This window comes from Dromiciops gliroides, chromosome 1, assembly GCF_019393635.1.
Source record: "Dromiciops gliroides isolate mDroGli1 chromosome 1, mDroGli1.pri, whole genome shotgun sequence".
Taxonomy (NCBI): Eukaryota; Metazoa; Chordata; class Mammalia; order Microbiotheria; family Microbiotheriidae; genus Dromiciops; species Dromiciops gliroides.
In genome coordinates, this window is record NC_057861.1 from 285108738 (window position 1) to 285131515 (window position 22778).

A 22778-nucleotide genomic window follows, 5' to 3' on the forward strand; every position below is an offset into this window, starting at 1 on the left:
TTCTGTTTTAAACATTTTGATTTGTGATGCCAGTTAAAAAATGTCCTGCAGACATTTGAGAAAGAATCACCCCCCTCTGTCATTTCTTATAGGACAACTATTCCATCACAATCATATACCACAACTCATTCAGTCATTCCTCAACTGATGAACATCCCCTCAGTTTCCAATTCTTTGCCACAACAAAAAAGTGCTGCTATAAATATTTATGTAAGTATGGGTCCTTTTCCTTTTCTTTTGATCTTCTTGGGGCATAGACCCCAAGCAGCATTGCTGGGTCAAAGGGTATACACAGTTCAGTAGCTTTTAGGGTGTAGTTACAAATTGTTCTCCAGAATGGTCAGAGTAGCTCACAGCTCCACCAACAGTGCAGTAATTTCCCCAAATCTTCTGCAGCATTTGTAAATTTTCCTTTTCTGTCATCTTAGTCAATCTGATGAATATAAAGTGGTTCCTTGGAGTTGTTTTAATTTGCATTTCATTACTTAGTGATTTGGAGTGTTTTATTTATTTATTTGGGGGGGGTGTTAGGCAATTGGGGTTAAGTGACTTGCCCAGGGTCACACAGCTAGTAAGTGTTAAGTGTCTGAGGCCGGATTTGAACTCAGGTACTCCTGACTCCAGGGCCGGTGCTCTATCCACTTCACCATCTAGCTACCCCTATTTTTTATTTATTTATTTATTTATTTATTTATTTTTGGTTAGGCATGGAGTGTTTTTTGTTTTTTTAGGGAGGCAATAGGGGTTAAGTGACTTGCCCAGGGTCACACAGCTAGTAAGTGTTAAGTGTCTGAGGCCGGATTTGAACTCATGTACTCCTGACTCCAGGGCTGGTGCTCTATCCACTGCGCCATCTAGGTGCCCCCATGGAGTATTTTTATATAATTATTGGTAGCTTTGATTTCTTAACCTGAAAACTTCCTGTTTATATCCTTTGACCATTTATCAATTGAGAAATGGCTTTTATTTTTATAAATTTGGCTCAGTTCCCTAGGTATTTAAGAAATAGACTTTAATCAGAAAATTTTTCCATAAATTTTTTCCCAGTTTCCGGCTTTCCTTCTAATTTTGGCTGCAATGGTTTTGTTTGTGCAACAAACTTTTCAATATTATATAATCAAAATTATCAAATTTTAATTCCTGTGAACCTCTTTGTTGGCCATGAACTCTTCACATATCTATACATCTGGCATAATTTTTTCGTTGCTCCCCTAATTTGCTTACAATATCATCCTTTATGTATAAATCACGTACCCCTTTTGAGCTTATCTTGGTGTATGGTATGAGATACTGGTCTATGCCCAGTTTCTACTCTGTAATTTTCCCAGCAGTTTTTGTCAAATACTGAGGGCCTCTGGGGCAAGGGTTCTTTACCTTTTTTGTGTTACTAGCTGATGAAGGTTGGTGAAGCCTATGGATCTCTTCTCTAAGAATAATGTTTTTTTGTGTTGTTGTTGTTTTTTTTTTTAATGGAGAAAATACATGACTAGAAAGGAAACTAAATGAATTATACTTAAATACAGTTATCAAATGTTATGACTAGAATTCTATTCTCTATGCATGTGTAATCCAGTCAGGGCATAGTAAAAATCCAATTTCTAGGTTGAAGCAGATTAGGTCTCAGTTGGTTTCTTTCAGCTGAAACTAGTGGATGGGAGATGGGAGTGGAGTTCCCCCATGAAGATTTTCCCCTTGGTATCTCAATGTCTTTGATGACTTATTGTTTTTCACTGTTTCACATCAATGTTATTGAATATGTTACTGTTTGTGCCCCTACCTTTATTTCGATGTTCCTGAATACTGGTCTACACAGGTACGGACACAAACAATAACACTCAAGAACATCTAGATAGAAGAATGAAAAATCATAAAGCAATAAAAAAAAGATAACAGCACTTCTAAAACACGACAAACCTCTCTATTACTTAGTATGGTGAGGAATACTTAAGTGTGTCATGCTAAAACAATGTTAAATAGGCAATGCCTCAGGAACTGTAGCAAGGGAACTGTAAAATGGGGTTTCCTTGAAATTCTGACTGCACATAAAGCTGCCAGGCCAATTGCATAAGCATGTGTCTGATACTTTTCTGCCCTTCCCTGTCATACTACATGTTCGCCGAGTCCTAATCTGAGTGTAATTGGGGAATTTACAACCTCCTATTTCAGCACCGACTTTCATTCCCGAACTTACCACCTTTACCATAAGAGCCAAGTGACTACTGCAGCTCTTCTCTCTACACTTTTTCCTCTGTTTCCTATTCATTATCATAAACTCAACAAGCTCAGAGGACAAACCCTACCTTCCTTGTCCCCTTCAATCTCTTTATGAGCCTCCCCATCAATATTTTCTCAAAATATTAACCTCAATCCCATTTTCCCCCAATAAGTGCAGACACTTGTCTCCAAGATGGACTGTGGCAAATTTAGAAATTTACAAGTGAAATGACAAGGGAATTTTTAAATGATTAGGGAAGAGTGAACTAGAGAACAGTACTTCTTTTTGTTGTTGTTGTTTTTTGTTTTTGTTTTTTCTGGGGGCAATGGGAGTTAAGTGACTTGCCCAGGGTCACACAACTAGTAAGTCTCAAGTGTCTGAGGCTAGATTTGAACTCAGGTCATCCTGAATCCAGGGCTGGTGCTTTATCCACTGCACCACCTAGCTGCCCCCAAAAACAGTACTTCTTACTTAAATGGAACATTTTGTATTTATTTTTATTTAAAAAAAATTAAATCACCCTAAGTTGCTTTTTTACTTGTTTCTGTATATGAGCTCTTCAGCACAAACAGGTTCGCAATCCTATCCTCAGAAGAATGTATGTCAAGTATAAGAAAAAACATTGGACTAGATTAAAATACTAGCTCTGCTATGAATAAACTGGATAACTTTGGACAAGTTATTTAATTTCTCTGAACCTCAGTTTCTTTATCTATACAATTAATTATTGGACTGACTAAAGCAATACATGAGGCAGTATAATGTGGTGGAAAGTGCACTAAATTTTAAATCAAAGTACCTGAAGTCAGTAACTGAGTCAGATGGCTGCTGGGGCACTAAATGGTCCAGTGGATAGTGCTGAGCCTAGATTCAGAAAAGTTCACCTTCCTGAATTCAAATCTGGCCTCAAATACTTACTAGCTGTGTGACCCTGGGCAAGTCCCTTAACCCTGCTTGTCCCAATTCCCTCATCTGTAAAATAAGCAAGAAAAAGAAATGGCAAACTGCTCCAGTATATCTGCCAAGAAAACCCCAAATGGGATCATGAAGAGTTGAACATAATCGAAATGATACAAACACAGTAAAGTATAACCTTGAATAAGTGGTTTACCCTCTCTGGGCCACAGTTACATCATTTATAAAATGAGAAAAGTTGTCTATGGTTTCTAAAGTAATTTCCAATTCTAGATCTTAAGGAGATAAAATTTTAAGGCAATAAATTTTAAGTCTTACATTTAAGTTCGAAAGAATAATAGTAGGGCAACTAGGTGGCGCAGTGGATAAAGCACCAGCCATGGATTCACGAACACCTGAGTTCAAATCCGGCCTCAGACACTTGACACTCAACTAGCTGTGTGACTCTGGGCAAAAAACTTAACCCTGATTGCTCCAGGGGAAAACAATAATAATAATTGTACAAGGATTTAGAGGGGACTATTTGGCTAAACAGCTATTCATTTCAAAGAATCTTAGTGAACTAAAAGTTCAATAAATCTGTAATGGGACTTCTAAAAAGCTAACGTGGGGGCAGCTAGGTGGCTCAGTGGATAGAGCACTGGCCCTGGATTCGGGAGGACACGAGTTCAAAGCTGGCCTCAGACCCTTAACACTTACTAGCTGTATCACCCTGGGCAAGTCACTTAACCCCCATTGCCTCTCCAAAAAAAAAAAAAACTAATGTGATATTAGGCATAATTACGAGAAGTAGAGTGATTGGAAAGAGAGAAGTGACAGTAACATTCATATTCTAACATTGCATATTCAGAGTATTGAAATCAGTTCTAGGAATTATTTCTTAGAAAAGAAATTGACAAGGTGGATAAGTCCGCTGAAGGACAAACAGGTTAGTGAGGGGACTCAATATCATATTTAATCAGAATGAAAGACATTTGAAGAGTTCAAAGGTGAAAGAGAGAAGACTGAGCAAATGACATGATTTTTGTCACTGTTCAGTTGTGTCAGACTCTCATGACCCCATGGACCATATAACACTAGTGCTGTCCATAGGGTTTTCTTGGCAAAGATACTAGAGTGGTTTGCCACTTTCTTCTCCAGTGGATTAAGGCAAACAGGTTAAGTGACTTACCTAGGGTCACACAGCTAGTAAGTGTCTGAGGCTGGATTTGAACTCGGGTCTTCCTGACTCCAGGCTGTCTTCAAAGGGCATGATAACATTTAAAAAATATTTGTAGAAATTCTACCTGTTAATTTATTTATTTAGTGTTAAATCAATCAAACTATCAAAAAATATTTTATAAAGCTGAAAAATAATTGTTTGATGAAGAACTGTGAAAGACTTGACTATTCTCAACAATACAATGATCCAAGACAATCCCAAAGGACTATTGATGAAACATACTATCCACCTCCAAAGAAAGAACTTATACTGATGGAACAGACTGGCTATTTGTCACTTTCTTTTTTTTCCTCTTTATCAAGTTTTCTTGTACAATATGACAAATGTGGTAATGTTTTACATAACCATATATGTATAACCCATATCTGATTGTTTGCCACCTCAGAGAGGAGTGAAAGTAGGCAAAGAGGGATAAAAATTGGAACCCAAAACTATAAATAAAAATGTTTATTATTAAAAAAATATTTGTAGAACCATCGATTTCAAGAGGAATTAAATTTATTTTATTTCAGAGTAGAGAAGTGGTACCAACAAGTACAGGGAGGGGCAGTGGATAAAGGACCTGAGTTCAAACCTGGCCTCAGACACTTGACACTTACTAGCTGTGTGACCCTGGGCAAGTCACTTAACCCCAACTGCCTCACAAAAAAAAAAAAAAGTTACAGGGAGATGGATTTCAGCTTAATGTAAGGTAGAAATTCCTAAAAATGGAGCTATCCAAAAACAGCAATGGGCTACCTTGAGAGATAGTGACTGAAATTGTCAGTCACTGCAATAAGTTAAATAGAACTTGGATGTCCACCTATCAAGGATTCATGTTACAAGTAGTGAGGTTAGATGAGATCCGTTTCAAATCTAAAATTCTAAGGTAATATGACAGAGTAATCTCTAAGACCTCTTTAGCTCTAAAATCTTATGAGTCTGTGGCATTTTTCCCAAAGCCTTCTGTGAATAAAATACTAGAAAAAAATTGTGTTAGTGCTATATAATTAGAGGCTTTTTCAAGAACTTCAGGGGAATAAAATAATTCAACAAATATTAGACACCTACAATTAGGGACAAGATCAGATGAACCACTAAGGACACAAAGACAAAAAAACAAAACAGCCCTTGGCCTCCAGGAGCTGACATTCTGCCATGGGAGCACAATATCTCTACAAATAAATGTAATACAAGTAAAACTGAAGAGGGAAAGAAAACTAACAACATGGAGAGTAAGGAAGGCTTTAAAGGGGATGCTGCACCTGAGATAAGCCTTGAAAGAAAACAAAGATTGTGCGATGAATAGAAAGGACTTATGCAAATACACAAGTACAAAAGATGGAGGCTCTAGTACAGCTAGCAGTCTAGTTTTTGCAGGACAGAGAGCTCATGAAGTGAAGTAAGTAGTATTAAAAAAGGGCTAGAATGATATGTGGGAGCCAAGTTGTGAAGGTTCTTAAAAACAAGGCCAAAAAGTTCATATTTTAGACAATAGGGAACTCCTAAAAGTTTCTGAGTGGGTGAATGACACGGTCAGACTTTGCCTTACAAAGATTATTTTGGCAGCTGTGTAGAGAATGGATTGAAGGGTGCCTGGAAGTAGAAAGACCAATAAGGAGATTGTTAGAATAGCACAAGTGGGGCAGCTAAGTGGCACAGTGGATACAACACCAGCCCTGGATTCAGGAGGACCTGAGTTCAAATCCAGTCTCAGACACTTGACACTTACTAGCTGTGTGACCCTGGGCAAGTCACTTAACCCTCATTGCCCCGCCAAAAAAAGAGAGAGAGAGAGAGAGAGAGAGAGAGAGAGAGAGAGAGAGAATAGCACAGGTGAAAGATGATGGCTATGTGTGCAAAAAAAGAGGATAAATGCAGTAGATATTGTAGATGTAGAATCAACCAAACTTGATAACTGATTTGAAATATTAGATGTGGGAGAGGGAAAAGTCAGACAACTCTGAAGATACAAACCTGATAGTTATAGCCTCAACAGACTTATGGGACTGTGAAAATGAGCAGGTTTAGGGGACAATGTGAGTTCTGTTTTAGACACGTGTAGGTTGGGATGCCCACAGGACATCACAAAATGTCTGCAAGAATTAAGAGACCTCAGATCACCTTGATCTTCTTAAACAAGTGAGAGATCAGGTCATCTATTTCAAGTGTGGGTGTAAGAGCTTGAAGAGAGGAAAAGGCTGATGACTGATGTAGGGAGTAAAATAGGAGTTTGGGAAAGACAAAAGTAAAGGATTCACGAGTGGGAGCTAATCTATCATTAAGGTGGCTATGGAGAGACAAGTGAAATCAAAATGAAGGAGGCAAAACTGGAGCACAATAGGAGGATGGGGGTGAGTCAAGAAACCAGAGATCATTATGCAAGTGAAAAATGGCTTACTATGAATGAAAGGGTAGGGGAAAAGGGAAAGATAGGAGGTTACAGTGAGAAGATAGACATTTCTAAGATTCTATCTTGGAGGTCATATAATTTAAAAGATGGTGAGGTCATGCAAATTTTAAGTGTGCAACTGCTATAGTGAAATCAGTCAAGAGGGGAGTAAGAATTCCCTGGAATTAAGAAAGTTGAGGAATTATGTCACTAGGGTGTTTGAAAAATCATTACCATACTTAGGAGGAGGGTGTCATGGGCTTGGTGTGGAGAAGAAGATTGTGAACCGGCTGCTTATGTCAGTGAGAAAAGTGACCTGGGGATCAGTAGATGCCAGCAACAAAAGATGGGCAGAGTGGGGTACAATTGGGTTGTTTGAACTTCAAAAGAGGAAAGAATATTCAGGGAAGATGGCAACAGAACGCTCCAGGGGATAGGGTGGGAATGAACAATAAGTACATTAAGCCCTTTTAGACCAATACGTCCTAGAATCATAGAATTAGAGTAAGAAGGTACTTTGGAGGTCATTTAGCCTAAGGGTCTCATTTTACATATGAAGAAATTTAAAAAGCCAGAGAAGTGAGTGACTGGCACAAGGTCTAAGTGTGAACCATGTCTTCTGACTCCGAGTCCAGGAGGTTTTTTCACTATGCCACATTTCTTTCCACTCTCCACTGGCAAAAATAAACAGTAGGATTTATTATAACATTTGAAAGTTTTAAAAAAACTGATTACTAGAAGTTAAATGTTTTGTCCTAGCTCTTATATCCAATTTATTTGTAGAGCCAGGACCAGAAGCCAGGCACCATATTCTTGCCCTTGCCACAGTAGGGAGATATAGGACACAGTTAAAATGTTGGCACTATCTATGAATATCTGAACTCTGGCTAAAAGTCTCAGTTTACAATCCAAACAGTTGGAACCTAAAATTAAGATTTTTTTTCCCTTCATTTGAGGGAAAAAAAGAATCTTGGTCATACATATTACATTTATGTACTTTAATGAAAAGGACAAACCCTCTAACCTTCTGATCTCAACAATGAGAATATAAATATAGTGTGGGCATTTATTCAAAGTGTAAAGTAGAAAGTTTTATACAAAAACTTATTCGACAATGTAATATTTAACAAATCAAAATATATAACTTACCTTTTTAGACTGCATGCGGACAGCAAGTAATTTAATTCTGATGAGTATGATTCTAGAATATGAAAAAAAAATTAAATTTCCAAAAGACATAAAATTATAATTTCTCTACTTCTAGCAACAAAGATAAAAATTCTGTGCCCACTACCTAACTTCACTAATCATTAGCTGGGTATTCTTTTTTTTTTTTATTTTAAGTGAGGCAACTGGGGCTAAGTGACTTGCCCAGGGTCACACAGCTAGTAAGTGTTAAGTGTCTGAGGCCGGATTTGAACTCAGGTCCTCCTGACTCCAGGGCCGGTGCTCTATCCATTGCGCCACCTAGCTGCCCCTAGCTGGGTATTCTTGTTCATGTTAGATAATTCCATTGTAGCTCAGTTCACAATTGTAGCTGGACAAGCTCATCTAGTCTAACCTGTATCTGAAAAGGAATCCCAGTATCTGAAACAAGTGGTGACCTCCAGTGAGGGGGAACTTACTACCCCTTGAACCAACTTATTACACTTTTGAACATGTTTAACTATCACAAAGGTTTTCCTTAAATCAAGCCCAAATCTATCTCTCTTCAACTTTTACCCATTACTCTTAGTCCAGAACCACTCAAAACAAATTACTGAAATCACAGAACTTCAAAACTAGGACAGAATTCAGTGACCATCCAAGTCCAGTGTAAAACTGGACAAAGAATCCCCTGTACTTCTAATGAAGGGAGAACCTCCCACCTGTCATAGAAACATATTCCACTCTGAGATAATTGTAATTGTTAGGAAGTTTTTCTTTATACTAGGCCTAAATATGCCTCTTTTTCTAAATTTGTACACCCACAGTTCCCTATTCTGCTATCTGGGGATAACCAGAATAAATTTAATTCCTTTCACCTGATTGCCCTTCAAACACCTGAATACAGTCATGTGCCCCTTAAATTTTCTCTTTTTCCAGACTATCTCTAATTACTGCAACCAATCCTCACATGGCATGGTCTTCACACCCCTTACTGTCTTGGTTGTACCTACCTCAGTTCTTTATGAGTGTCCTTCCTAATATGGGTTACTCAAAATTGAACAAGAAACTCCTGATGTGGTCTGACCAGGGCAATGTATAATGTCACTATCAATTTCTTTGTTCAAACATTATGCTTCCTTTAAAATGTGCCTTAGGACATTAACTTTTTTTGGCTGTCATACTGTTAGGTCATTCTTCAGATTAAGTTTTCTTACCTTAAAAAAAAGATGGCAGGGCAGTTAAGTGGCGCAGTGGATAGAGCACCAGCCCTGGAGTCAGGAGTACCAGAGTTCAAATCCGGCCTCAGACACTTAACACACACTTACTAGCTGTGTGACCCTGGGCAAGTCACTTAACCCCAATTGCCTCATTAAAAAAAAGATGGCTTTATTTTCCCTGAATTTCTGGGAATTTCAGATCAAAGGGAGAGAAAACGCCAAATATTTACTATTAAGTAACCATGTGCCATTTGAAATTAATGTGTGATTAATTTCAAAACATTAAATGTCTTTTGAATTCCCCAAATAAGAGATTACAAACATCACATTCTAGTAGAGCTGTCTGTTTTATTAAAGAAAGTTGTTACTTTTTAAAAATAATTAAAAACTGATGAGAATCCCTCATTACTTTAAAAAAAATGGAGCTTACTTAATTATTGCCTAATTACAGAAAAATAACATTTACTACACTTCTTGCTGCAAGTCATCTTCAGCCAACCTAACACATAGGAGATAATTCCATTTTCTGTTTACTGTCTAAATATCTAACTGCACTTTTTTGTATAAGCTAATAAGTATTTATAATCTTAGAAAGAGGTCAGTGTTAAAACTTTCAATTCACAAAGTAAAACAGGATGATAATAATGATGTACTTTTTTTGTTGTTGTTTTTGGGTTTTTTTGGTGGGGCAATGGGGGTTAAGTGACTTGCCCAGGGTCACACAGCTAGTAAGTGTCAAGTGTCTGAGACCAGATTTGAACTCAGGTACACCTGACTCCAGGGCCAGTGCTTTATCCACTGTGCCACCTAGCTGCCCCACTGATGTACTTTTGAAAGTCATTGGAAAGATCACTGGACTGGGAAGGAGGACACCTGAGGTTTGTGCCTAGATCTACCACTAACCCCATTATGTGACCCTGAACTTGTCATTTCACACCTTTCTGGGCCCCCAGCTTCCTCTTCTAAATGAGATAGTTGGACAAGTTGATCAAAAATTCCTCCTACTTCAATTATACTAATATTCTATGGTTATATTCTTTGTGCCCCAATCTTTTTGAGGTTAGCTACTGGACAACAGGCAATATTTGGCTTTTACACCCCAGCACTGTCATTTTGTTAAAGTTACAAAACGGGACATATTTTTATATCTGTTCTTCTCCAAAAGCAACATTTCCAACAGTATACAATTGATTTAATGGAAATGGTGACCCCTATTGAAGGGGGAAAATATCCATTTTTAGCACCCAAGTCTTCATAGGTCAGCCAAACATTTAATGACAATATAAAGTAGCACCTTAAAAATTAGATAAAACTAGAGCTGAGCAGTTCAGGAAACTGCCTGAAGCAAATACATCACATCAAAACTAGCTATAGTTTGCTACTTTCCCAGTAGTTCTGGCCTTCTCAGCTTTTACTCAACTATCCAAAACTTTTTTCAGTCTTCCATCGAAAACCAGCTTTACTTTATTTGGCCCTGAATGGATTTGTCTATTTTACCCCATGTTTTTATCTGTTGTTCTCATGGCTTTTCTAACCTACTTCCTCCTCTTTATACCTTTCACTCTATCTCTCCAACCATATCTACTTACATCTACTTGTAGCTAACTCTCATCCCCAATTTAAATATATCTAGAAGTGCCTCCTGAAACCCACTACTCATTCATGCCATACTACTTATAATTTAGGTATATCATGACAGATTTACCCTGCCATACTCATGCATCTCCCTTAATTTCCTTAGGATATACTCTTGTCACCCTAAATGTTATTTCACTGTAATTCACTCACCAATCCTCTCATTTGATTTGCACACTGACTTATTTTTCTCCTAAATTCACATTCCCAATTATTTTTGTCTATACTCCTTTTAGACACTTCTAGATTTGTTCCCTCTCAGTTTTAATTTGGGATTCCTCCTCTAAACAATGAACCCATTTCTATACTTCACCCAAAGAGCCATCTGTATTCTTCCTCCTTATTAATGAATTTAAATCCTTCTAAACGTATATGTATCTGAACTTGAGTCCACTAAATTGCGTGTTACCCTTTTCAGTGTCCCCTATAACCAACACTTCCATCTATCTTATCTTGACAGCAGTACCAGTTTCCCTTTCTCTCTGAATACAGCTTTCTAGAAAGGTGGTGTATGATGAAAAGTGTTCAATTTTGACTCAGGAGACCTGTGCTAGAATTGCACTTCCAACACTGAGTGGCTGTGTAACTCTAAGCAAGCCACTTAGTGGTCTCCTGTTCTCTTTAAAATAAGGATAATCCGCTTGTACCTCACAGGGTTGTTATGAAGATAACCCTTTGTTATCCTTAAAGCATTATATAAATGTAAGGTAGTGTTGTAGAATCAAACTCTTTGTGGGTCTCCACGTAAGTTCTGGCTATTCTTGTTTCCAATTCAATATATTCCTCCATCTACTCATTACCAGACATAAGTCATCAAGATGTCAATATAGCATCTAAAAGTTGCTTCAGTTTTAGGGGCTTCCCCTCATCCAGGGTCTTCTTTCCCACCCTCATATCTCTTGGTTGAAGACAGAAGTCAGTGAAAGGGGGACAGTGTTTGCAGGATCACACGTGTTCAACCCGACCCAAAGGGATGTGATCCCTGATCCATCATTACCCGTGAACTTGGGATCAGACCACCTGCACTTCCAACTCTCGCTGCGGGGCCCGGCCCGCCTGTTTCCTCCTCTGGAAATAAAATGGGGCTTATCTGCTCTGGGGCTGCGAGAGTCACTCGCGTCCCTCTACGCCACTACCCCTCCCCGCCAGGGCTCGGACTCGAGCTCGCCCCGCCCCCCTCCGTTCCCTTTCTTCCTCCCCCGCCCCCCCCCCGTTCTTCCCTCGCCCCGCCCCCCCTCCTCCCGCCCTCACCGTCCCCGCTGCTCCACAGAGAGCGGTAGCTCCTTCTCATCCCGGAGCCGTCTCCGGCGGGCCCGGGGCGGGTGGCTCCGGTAGGCAGCCGGGTCCCCGCAGCCAGCGGCGAGCACATGGTCACGGTCGCCGCTCGCACGGTGGACGTGCCCCCCGGCCGGTGGCTCGGGGCCCCATGAGGAGGGCCGAGAGGCCTCCCGGGGCCCGGCGTGTCCTCCCTCACCCCCAGCTGCGCTAGAGCCGGCCCCGGCGGGGGCGGAGACAGCGGCCCCCGCCCGCAGGTGGCGGTTCCGCGGGCAGGCGCCCCCGCCCGCCACGCTTCCCCACCACCCCCACACAGCGCGCGCGTTGCTAGGTGCCCGGCGCGCGAGGGGGTAGAAAGGCGGGGCCTGAGGGCCACCGGAGCACCAAGGCTGCAAGACTGAGGACCAATGACAGGCAGCCTCTGGGGACCTGGGGAGGAGGCTCGGAATTCCGCAATAGGTAATGGACTAGAAGGCGGGGCAAGAGAGGAGGGAAGGAGGGAGCAGGGCGGCTATTAGTGACTCTGGCTCGGAGCAAGGCCCTGTGCCATCCCATAGACCAAATGGCATTAGATTTAGCGCTGACTTCGAAGTGAGCAGTGCTATACCCCCAAATGGGTTGAGTCTCCTTCCTTGGTTCTTCGCTGAGAACATCTGCCCAGGGTCATCCGTATAAGTAGAAACTGAAAAACCTGTAGTCACAAAGTATTGCAGTCTTTGCACCTATTTTGTGCTCTTGATATAGTTGGACGTGATCTCTCCTCCAGTTCTTACAGTGAGACTTACAACTTGTAAGTGGCTAGGTGACCCTAACCGATAAAGCTCATGGCCCTTTCCCTTTTTCCCTTTTCTTAGCATCCCAGACCCCTCAGCATTATTTCTGTAACAATGTCTCTAAAACTCCTCTTTTGGCTTATGACCCAGAGTGGGACCTGGTTCTTGAACACCTAAATATGGCCTCTTGCTAATGATTATGCTTCTAATATTCTGAGGTCTTACTCTTTCTTAGCTTCAACTATCACCTCTATCTCATGCTTCTCTGCTATCAATGACTCACCATGAATCATGCAGTTTGCTAAGGACCTTCCTGTATGTCAGGTACTGAAAAGACAAAACCAACTGTCCAGACATACCAAAGAGTTTCCAACCTATGGGAAATAGAACTTAATACAAACTTAATTCCCACTGTGTCCACACAGAGAGTTAGGGAAGCAGTAATGGTCTCCTAAGAGGTGGCAGCTTTGCTGAGCTTTGAAAGGTAGAGATTCTGAGATGAAAAGTATTATTATTATTCTAAAATCTGCCCCCCCTTTTATTCCCCATATTTGTTACTCATATAGTCTTATGGCTGGAAGCTTTAGAGGTCATTTAGTCCAAACACCTTTTTCATGCTCAGAAGCTAGTTGCCCATGGACACACAGGTACTACTAAGTTAAAGTGGAAGAGGAAGGGACAGCTCCAAACCTACCATTTTCCATATCACACTGGCCAGCACCCTCTGCCCCTAAGGCCTCTGACTGGAGGATGGAGACCTAGCCTCCCAGAACCTCCAAAGAGGGAGCCCTAGGCTAGTCAACTCTCCATTTCCTACCAATCTCTATTCCCCTACCAAGCTGCTTCCTCAGGCCAAGTACCCTTCACCCCCTTTTCTGCATCCTTTTGTATGATTGTATGATCATAAACCTTCAGGACAAGAACTGTCTTTTGCCTTTGTTATCTCTAGCTCCAAGCACAGTGCCTAAAGTCTAACAGGCAAGTTAGATGTTTATTGACAAGTATTACAGATTATCACCCCCCCCCCACAACACACCAGAGAAACCTGCCCTCAAAATTCCCATATCCCCCAGATATTCTGCCAGCTTGTCATACAACCTATAAACATACCAGTCACCAAAGTCAAGTTGATTCTTTTTAACTGTCCCACAGCCACCAACCTACTTTGTTAGGGCTCCCAAGCTTTGTCTTCCTCATCCCCTCTAATCCATTCTTTACATGATCAGTATTGCTAAAGCTGAAACAGTGGCTTACTAAGAGTTAGAAAACCTGGCCATGAGCCTTGATTGTTCCACTTAAGTCTTGCAGCATCTTACTTCACCTGAGTTTCCTTAGCTACAATATTTTATCTACCCAGACTACTGGAGAACAGTGGGGCTCAAGTGGCATGTTAAGATAGGTGAAAACAAGCAAAAAAAAAAAAAAAGGTTTAAAACAGACAAAAAAGGGGCAGCTAGGTGACACAGTGGATAAAGCACTGGCCCTGGATTCAGGCCCTGAGTTCAAATGGTGACCACAGACACCTGACACTTATTAGCCGTGTGACCCTGGGCAAGTCAGTTAACCCTCGCTGCCCCAAAAGGGAAAAAAAAAGGTTTAAAACAAAGATAGGTGAAAACATTTAGTAAACAAAGGCACTATAAAATGACAGATGCTACCTACACAATCATAAACCTTGAATTACTTCCCACTGTTAACTGGGCAATTAGTAATACAGTAGTCAAAGCCCTCCACAAATCTCTTACCTTCCCAACCTAATATCCTAATATTTCCTCCTCACAGCAACATATGTTGATATAGTCCTTGTGGCTTGCATTCTTTCAACATTAAATATTCCCCACTCCATTCTTTTACCAATTAGTCTTTGGCTTCTACATTCATTGTTCCCTTCCTTCCAATGTTTTTGAGTACCTATTATACTAAATAATATGAATAGAAATACTCTTGCCACGAGGTTATAATCCAGTTGAGATAAACCATATTGGTCCAATAATGGACTACTACAAAAATAAACTGTTTTAGAATATATATTGATAAGGAAATGTAGACAAGAGATCAAAATAATGGCCCAAATAATCTATGTAGGGGTTTACCTATAGGTAAGATTTGGAATTGAAGCTACATAAAACACAAAGGATCCAATTGTTTCATTATTTTTCCTAATTATTTTTATCACTCTTTTGGCCTTTACCAAATTACATTATGTAGGGTCTGCTAAATGAATGAAAAGCTAAGTGCCTTAAAATAAATGTGAAGACTAAGTAACAGGAGTAAGAAACAGTTATAATTAAAATTGTGTTAAATGTTCAAGAAAGATATAAAATACCAGAGATTCGAAGATTACTTCTGGCATAGGCAGATAATCACTCAGGGATAGTTTCCAGTGTATCAGTGAGCTAGGTCCTTAACCTGGGGTGTGTAAATTTTAAAAAAACCCACCAACTACTGCCAATTTAATTGGTTTCTTTGTAATCCTATATATTTTACTTTATGCATTTATTAAGAAGTCTGAGAAGAGGGTCAATTGCTACACCAGACTGCCCAAGATAAAAATTACCCCTTTTCTAGGAAGGGCCATAAACTTCAAAGATTCAAACAATGACACAATGGGCACACGAATGAGTATTAATACCCTGAAAATCAGCAAAAAGTGAACTTTAAGGAAAACTTCAGAAGTTCGATAGACGTCTAAAAATCCATTTTAATCACATTATAAATAAGGAGAATATTTGTGTCAACGACTGTCGAAACATTCTCTAAAAATGTTCTCTACAGGAACAGCTACACATACCACAGGTAATTACAGCAACTTCTACCCAACAAACATGTTTTTTAAAAAAGGTACAGTGCCCCAAGCAATGTCTGGCAGCAACATGTTGATGTGGTCCTAGTGGCTTGGATCCATTTGTCACCAAATATACCCCCCACTCTCTATTCTCCAGGATTTATCTCTAGGTCCCCAGCCCTGAACTTTAGCTTTAAGGATATGACGAAACATATAACCTGATTAATCAGAAACATGTCCAATAGAGCGAATATCGATTTCATCACAGCCATTTTTATTAACAGACCATTAGAAAAACAATCATGGTAACGACCTGAAAATGAGGAAAAAGAAAAAAAAGTCATTAAAACTTATTCAAACACAATTAGCATCACAGACTAACTGTATCAGATGCAAGTGATTGTAAGAAAATAACCCATCAGTTAGAAATGTTTTTCTCTTATCCTTTAAGCTAATCCATAAAAAATGCAGCAGTCAAAATTACCCCTTTCAAATAAGACCATCTAACCTAATGATCTCTGACCAATTAAGCAATTAATTTATTCAAAGAAATTGAAATAAGAATATTCTTACTGGTTTCTGCCCCAAAGCCCTCAAGTAAACAAGTTTACAAAAACTCAAATATGACAATGGAATGTAAACAAAAAATTTCCTTGAAATGCCTGAAACTCACCTTTAGTTCATTCTTCTAATAAGCCTGTTGATCTGGTCTTCCCTGTTACCAGCATCTCCACCTTCCACAAAATGAGTAGTCTTTTTCTTCATTCCACCCCGAGGAGAAGATAATTTGAAGGGCCACAAGAAGTTATTGGCAGCTTTGAAGTGCTTGCCAACAGTGTATATCTCATGAATCAAGTCCTCCATGCAGATAATTCCGTATTTACCTGAAAATTACTTCAGCCGTTACTTTTATGGGCTATGATCCATTTATTCAAACATATGTTCATTGTTAGAAATAGTTCAAAGAAATAGAATATATTTTAAGTTTTCTATGTTTGAAAAATATCAGTAGAATTTGTTGGTCAAACTACTCAAAACATGTTATTTTACCATAACATATAGGCAGAGGTATAGAGCCCAAATCTTAGTCTATTGGGATGAGCACCAGATCTGGAATCATCAGATGAGGGTTAGAATTCTGGTTCTTGCTATAATTGGGTCAAGTAACCTCTCCAGCATACTTAGTTTTGTCTTCTGTAAAATGAACCAGTAATACTATCCTTTCCTACTCTAAATTCTACAATCCTCCTAAATAAGCCAGACTTACCTAGAGATTTTGCAATAAGGGCATTATCAGTCAGAGCAATTCTCTGTTTCTTGATTTTGCCATAGCCACGTTTGTAAATCAAGTCATTCACCGATTTCAGGTTTGGATAACTGAAATAAACAAAAAAATCAGGTGGTGTGTTTTTTGTGTGTGGACACCTATCAGTAAAGGAATTATTTCATTAATGTGGATAAAATTAAAATAGGAAGAATTCTTTACCCCCATGCAATGTATGGCTCCACAATTCTCAGCATGTTAATTGAAGCCTTGTTAAGCTTAACAAAGGTGCCGTTGAAGATTTGTCGAAGGCGAAGAAGCTGCAACACTTTTCGGACCTTTGGGCTAACACCATTGATACTGGAGGGGAAAAAAGGATTAAAAAATTGATCAGACTTTCACTTCCTTTAGTGACCCACAATTACATTAAAACAGTCATATGTATTTCAAGAATGAACTTTTACCCCCAAATCGGAACTCAACTTACCCTCTGATTCTGATCACAAAAGCTAACTTGGGTTCAGCAGGTACATAGTAGTTTCCAGCTTTGCGTGCCATTCTAGCCAGCCGGATTTCACTCCTGTACATCTGTCTGTACTCCTTGTGGTAAGCTTTAGCTTTTTCATAGATAACTTTTCTCCGTATTTTACGTAGCTGAAAAAGAAATGTGCATGTGTCACTAAAAACATTTAAATTAAATACTATCTCAATCCGCTGACTGACACTATTATCCCAGTTATCTATATAGGTACTCAAATCACTTTAGAACATATTGCTGAGGTCAATCTCAAGGAAACTATCAGTAAAATCCAAAACTGTTGATGAATTGTGTCGATCCAAAATGTAAATATTAGTTCTATCTTCTAGGTGGTGAAGCAATGAAATGTCTTGCTCAAAATCCAACAACGAATCAGAAAACATAATAACATACTAATTTTAAAATGCAACCCCAAGTGTATATGTCTATTCGTAACATCCAGAGGAAAAGCTTAGGGATTTTTTAAATCAAAGAAATAAAAAGTGCTATGCCATTACCTTTTTTATAGCCACTTTCTTCTTCAGGCGTTTGGCCTTCAGAATTGCAAAAGCCTTTCGCTTTTTCAGAAGGGATTCTGGAGCAGATGGCACCTTCTTCTTCTTTTCTCTGTATTAAAAAAAAAATTCTAACTAGTATTTCTCTTTCAAATAAATAAAATCTAATAATCCCAACTCTAAATACAATTATATACTACAGCAAACAGGAAGATAGCACAGTAGAGAGTCTCAAGTCAGGAAGCCCTGAGTTCAAAACCAGACTCAAGATATTTACTAGCTATGTAATCCTGAGCAAATCACTTGACCTCTATTGCTTCAGTTTCCTCATCTGTAAAACGGAGATAACAGCACCCACCTCCCAGGGTTAAGACAATATTTGGGAAGAACCTGGCATACAGCTAACACTATGTAAACATTAGCTGCTATTATTACTATGTCCATGATATTCTTCGTCTATTTTAACATCACAGAATTTTTAAAAGAGTAAAGGGGTCAGAAGCTCTCCAGTTCAACCCCAACCAGGAAATGAATCCCCATGACAATAACTACCTTTTCTATGGTGCCTCAAGGTTTGCAAAACACTTTACATATATTTTTTTAGCTTCACAAAATGCTGGAAGGAAGGGATTATCCCCATTTTATAGTTGAGACTAAGGCTGAGAGGCTAAATGGTTTGCCTAAGGTTCAGAGTTGGTCAATACCTGAACTATTTGGACCAGCTCTTCTTTAAATACAAGTCCAGCACTCTTACTGAAATCCTACCAAAGTGGAAGGCCTTGGAGCCAGAACCCAGGTCACCCACCTTCCTTCCAACATCTACTGTCTATGCCACCCTGGGCAAGTCATTTAACCTACACAACACACTTAAATCACACGTCCAGTTCCTGTAACAAATGGTTTACCAAAGATAGGGAATCCCAAACCAAAGACATGCTACTCCAATTTAATAGCATCCAATAAGCACTTCTTATACGTGCCAAGCACAAAAATTCGATCACTACCTTCAATTAGTTACTCATTCATCAGGGGAATACATACATTTAAATATACGAGACGAAAAATATAGCAAGGAGGGGAAGAGGCAAGGTTTGGGGAAAGGGCCTAAATTCACTAACTAGTAATCAAAGAAACCAGAACCGATTTCTACCTGGATTCCTTCCAAACAAAAGCAAAAAAAATTGGCTTTTAATTACTTTATATTTCTCGCAGACCTTTATCTAACTAGGGAATACTGAACATACTAACATACTAAATGAAGCAGGACGTCTAAGCGCCTACTACGGGCAAGGCACTGAACACTACTATTTCATAGGAACCTTTTGCAGGAAACTCAGACTCAACAGCCTCGTGGACTGACTGAGGAAGGAACGCTCAGTACTTTAGTTAAGGCCCTGGGTGGGGGGGGCGCTTCCAAACACGGGCCACGGCACTGCCTTCTGGCCGCAAGTCACGAGCAAGCGAAAGACGCCGTAGACGCGAGGCAACGGTAGCAGCGAAAGGAGGGGCCGGGTCCTCGAAGGGCCGCGTAAAGCTCCAGCCTTTGCCTGCACAGGCCGAGCACCGTCCCCGGCTTATTCCAATTCCTCCGGACACCTTCCCATCTCTGCTCCAAAGCGGCCCGCATCGCAGCCCAGTTTCGAATGACCCCGCGCCCCAAAGAAACTTTAACTATATGAATAAGAATGATAAAGTCCAGGCTACCACCAGAACGAGAGGATAAGGGTAGGTAGGGCTCCATTTTCAAGGATGGAGAAGGATTCTCAAGAAGAGCAGCATTTACTTACTCTGCGCCCGCCATGATTCCAGCTGGAAAAAGAGGAAGTACGCGCATGCGTACTGAACCCTTAAAGACTTGGCAAGCGTTGGGGTCCTAAAATGTATAGGTGCCTGAGATAGTGCCTGAGTATAGGAAACACAGGTTACTTTTGAAGGCGGAAATCGAAATTCCAGTAATGTGTCTAATTGGGAACTCTCCTGACCAAACTACGGAAGGAAACAGGTACAGGAGAAAAGAATACAACTGAACTTTTCCATCAAAATGTTAACATTTTTATGTCACTGTACTTGATAGCATGAGGTTTAGGAAATCTCCATCTACCATTCGTTAACCGTGTTTGCGTAGGGACTTTTCTACAATAGTTACGTCGGGGAGGGGGAGTTCCCCCCCCCCCTTCGAGCTACCTAGTTCTCGGAAACTACATGTCCCAGTATGCCTTTCTCGCATTCTTGCACGCCGGACAGGAAGCACTGCATGCTGGGGACTGTAGGCAGATCCAGGATTGGGAAGATGAAGGCCACTACCCAGGTTCCATTTTAGGGATGGCGGCGATTAGGCAATACTGCAGCGGATGTGCCTGTTACGGCCTCCCCGGCTCTGCCAATACTAATTATGGGCTCTGGAGGCTCCGGTGGAGCTCGGCTGAGGCCCTTCCTTCCCTCCTCCCCGACTGGCTGGGGTGTCCCCCTTAAGAGCCTGACCCTGGGCTGGGGTAGGAGCGAACTTAGGCCAGGCCTGCTTTGGAAGCCGGTGTGGTTGGAGGGGGTCGGGGCCGAGGGGCCACGGAGGGGAATGGCGGTGGTGACTTCCTTGTCTGGGGCTGCCGGCCTGGGCAGGCGAAGGCCGGGGCACCCCCTGGCAGGGGGCGTGAGTGGGGAAGGGAGGTGCGAGTTGGTTAAGCGGCTGCGGCCCGGGCCAGCGAGAAGGGCTGCCCCGGAGCGGCGGCCGCTTGCTGCGGGGCGGGCTGGCGGACTGGGGGCTGGGCCAGGGTGGGGGGCGGGGTGCGCCGTGGGGGGAGGGGAGGGGAAAGGAGAGGGGCGGGGGGAGGGAACGAGGGCTGCTGCTGCTGCCGCCGCTGCCGCCGCCGCCGGCTTTTCCCCGTCCCGGTTTATATAGCGCAGAGCGTGGAGCCCGCTCAGTGCGCGCGGGCAAGCCTGCGAGTTGCAAGCTGCGCTTTGCTCCGGACTCCTGGTTCCCGAGTGACAGCCGCGGAGCTGAGAGGGGAGCGAGGGGGTGGGCGACACGAGACCTCTGGGGGGCCTGGCAGGTACTGAGGGTGCTTCAAGCCGTTGGGCTGCTCCTGCCTCCAGGGAAGGACTGGCCACTCTCTCTGGTCCCTCTTCCTTACCCCGCTCTTTAAACTTGGGTTAAGTTGACAACTCCTCCTCCGGCTGGCCTGCGGGTCCCGGCTCTGCACCGCTCTTGCCGGGCCAGGGCGGTGCGGCCGCCGCCGCCGCCGCCGCGGCAGCAGCAGCTACAGCTTCAGCTGGTAGCATGAGGGCAGCTTAACGTGTGGCTGTCACCGCAGCCGGACCCGGCGCCCAGGCAGCGACCGGAGCCTGGCCGAGCGCTCCCAGGCGGGCAGCTAGACAGCAGGAGGTGGCCCAGGGGTGACTGCACCGCCCTGGGGGGTCAACAGCGCTTAACTGGGCAAGGGGGTGGCACATCCCAGGACGTGCGGCAGCCTTTGGAGCAGCAGGCGCGCTCCAGTCCCCCCGAAAGTCGGGAAGGCAACTTGGGGGGAGGGGGGAGTTAGGTGTGGGGTCTCTCCTCGGGTCCTTCCTTCCCTCCCCCGGGAGCTCCTCGGGCTCAAAGGAGGGCGGCACTCAGCCACCTCCCGGGGCAAGGAGCCAGGAGGGTCCCGCAGCCGCTCAGCTGCAGGAAAGCAAAAAGGCCGGGATCGGTCCGTGCGGCTGCTGCTGCTGCTGCTGCTGCTGTCGCGGTCGCTGCGCTGGGCTGGGCGTCGCGATGAATATCGTGGTGGAGTTCTTCGTGGTCACTTTCAAAGTGCTCTGGGCTTTCGTGCTGGCCGCGGCCAAGTGGTTGGTGCGGCCCAAAGAGAAGAGCGTGGCGGGACAGGTGTGCCTGATCACCGGGGCCGGCAGCGGCCTGGGCCGCCTCTTCGCCCTCGAGTTCGCCCGGCGCCGGGCTTTGCTGGTTCTGTGGGACATTAACACCCAGAGCAACGAAGAGACGGCGGGCATGGTGCGCCACATCTACCAGGACCTGGAAGCAGCTGATGCCGCTGCCCTGCAAGGTAACCCGAACTGGCACCCGGTCCTCCCCATCACCCCGTTCCTCCTGAAGGCGGTGACAGTCCTGTATGGTCCATGCCTCCCTCCAGGGAGAGAAAATGGATCTGAATTAGAGTCCCTCCGAATAGTCCCGTCCTGAAAAGTGAATATAATTTGCCTAAGGAATAAAGCAACCACGTATTTGGTCATCTCACAGTATTAAGGAGAAAATGTGCTGCAATCTGAGAACAAAACTGGTGTATTAATTGGATATCATTTAGTTCAGGGTTAGCAGAGCTTCTCTGCAGACTTAAACACACACACATGCATAACTGAAAGAGACTTATTAGAAAGTGTTAAGGGGAATTTCTCACACCCATATGCCATGGGAAGAATAAGTATTGTTGGGAAGTTGTTCTGATTGCAGGTATCTAGTCTGCTACAGTGTAGCATCATGCCTTATTATATTGTAATTCTAAAAGCTTGGTCTAGGGGCAGGATTAATTGCATTGTAACTTTCTGCACAGAAAAGTGTTCACATTGTTTCACTAAAGATAACGCGTGTATAGATGCACGTGTATATACACACGCACTGTGTGTGTATATATGTATATTTACATATACATATGTAAACATACATACACATATATGTTATTACCAAATGATTGAAAATCACTTTAGATTGAAGCCTCTTTTTCAGAATCCCTTTCCTACTTTTGGTAACCTCAGGGAGGCCACAGCATTATGTACAATAGCTGTTCTTAAATTTGATTATTGTTTAATGGAATTAAAGCCCACCTAAAACTCAGAACTTGGTCTAGAAAACTTGGTATTGAATTTCAGGGTTTGGGGTTTGTTGTTGTTGTTGCTTTAATGAGATAGTTCATTTCAAAGAAAGGTTTGGTCAGATA

The 22778-nt window shown here is 42.1% G+C and overlaps 3 protein-coding genes across 4 annotated transcripts in view; 1 reads left to right on the forward strand and 2 right to left on the reverse strand.

Moving 5' to 3' along the window:
- Positions 1-12315, reverse strand: part of C1H8orf89 (chromosome 1 C8orf89 homolog) — a 77960-nt gene extending 65645 nt beyond the window's left edge. Inside the window, exons 1-2 of one of the 2 annotated variants that reach the window (XM_043975556.1) lie at positions 11976-12315; positions 7873-7924 (exon numbers count right to left, since the gene is read on the reverse strand). In XM_043975556.1, the coding sequence (XP_043831491.1) occupies positions 7873-7924; positions 11976-12093 (170 nt within the window). In that variant the 5' untranslated portion in view covers positions 12094-12315. The remainder of the gene's footprint in view (positions 1-7872; positions 7925-11975) is intronic. The other variant, XM_043975555.1, reaches the window with a different exon arrangement.
- A 3495-nt stretch (positions 12316-15810) lies between these two features.
- On the reverse strand, positions 15811-19721 carry RPL7 (ribosomal protein L7). Its single transcript, XM_043979237.1, has 7 exons — positions 19641-19721; positions 17857-17965; positions 17309-17475; positions 17044-17181; positions 16825-16934; positions 16231-16441; positions 15811-15870 (listed from the first exon to the last, which is right to left on the reverse strand). The coding sequence occupies exons 1-6, from the start codon at positions 19685-19687 to the stop codon at positions 16233-16235; spliced, it is 780 nt and encodes a 259-aa protein (XP_043835172.1). The 5' UTR covers positions 19688-19721; the 3' UTR covers positions 15811-15870; positions 16231-16232.
- A 959-nt stretch (positions 19722-20680) lies between these two features.
- RDH10 (retinol dehydrogenase 10) overlaps positions 20681-22778 on the forward strand; it is a 42544-nt gene continuing 40446 nt past the window's right edge. The window contains exon 1 of the mRNA XM_043979624.1: positions 20681-21890. Coding sequence (XP_043835559.1) covers positions 21602-21890 — 289 coding nt within the window. The 5' untranslated portion in view covers positions 20681-21601. The remainder of the gene's footprint in view (positions 21891-22778) is intronic.

Bases quoted from the DNA above. Each gene is read 5' to 3' on its own strand.
- RPL7 (XM_043979237.1), bottom strand. From the start codon at position 19,687: ATGCGCGTACTTCCTCTTTTTCCAGCTGGAATCATGGCGGGCGCAGA. The intron at 17,182-17,308 runs GTAAGTTGAGTT...TTTCCCCTCCAG, and splicing joins TTTGTGATCAGAATCAGAGG to TATCAATGGTGTTAGCCCAA. The intron at 16,442-16,824 runs GTAAGTCTGGCT...AGTAATTTTCAG, and splicing joins CCTTATTGCAAAATCTCTAG to GTAAATACGGAATTATCTGC.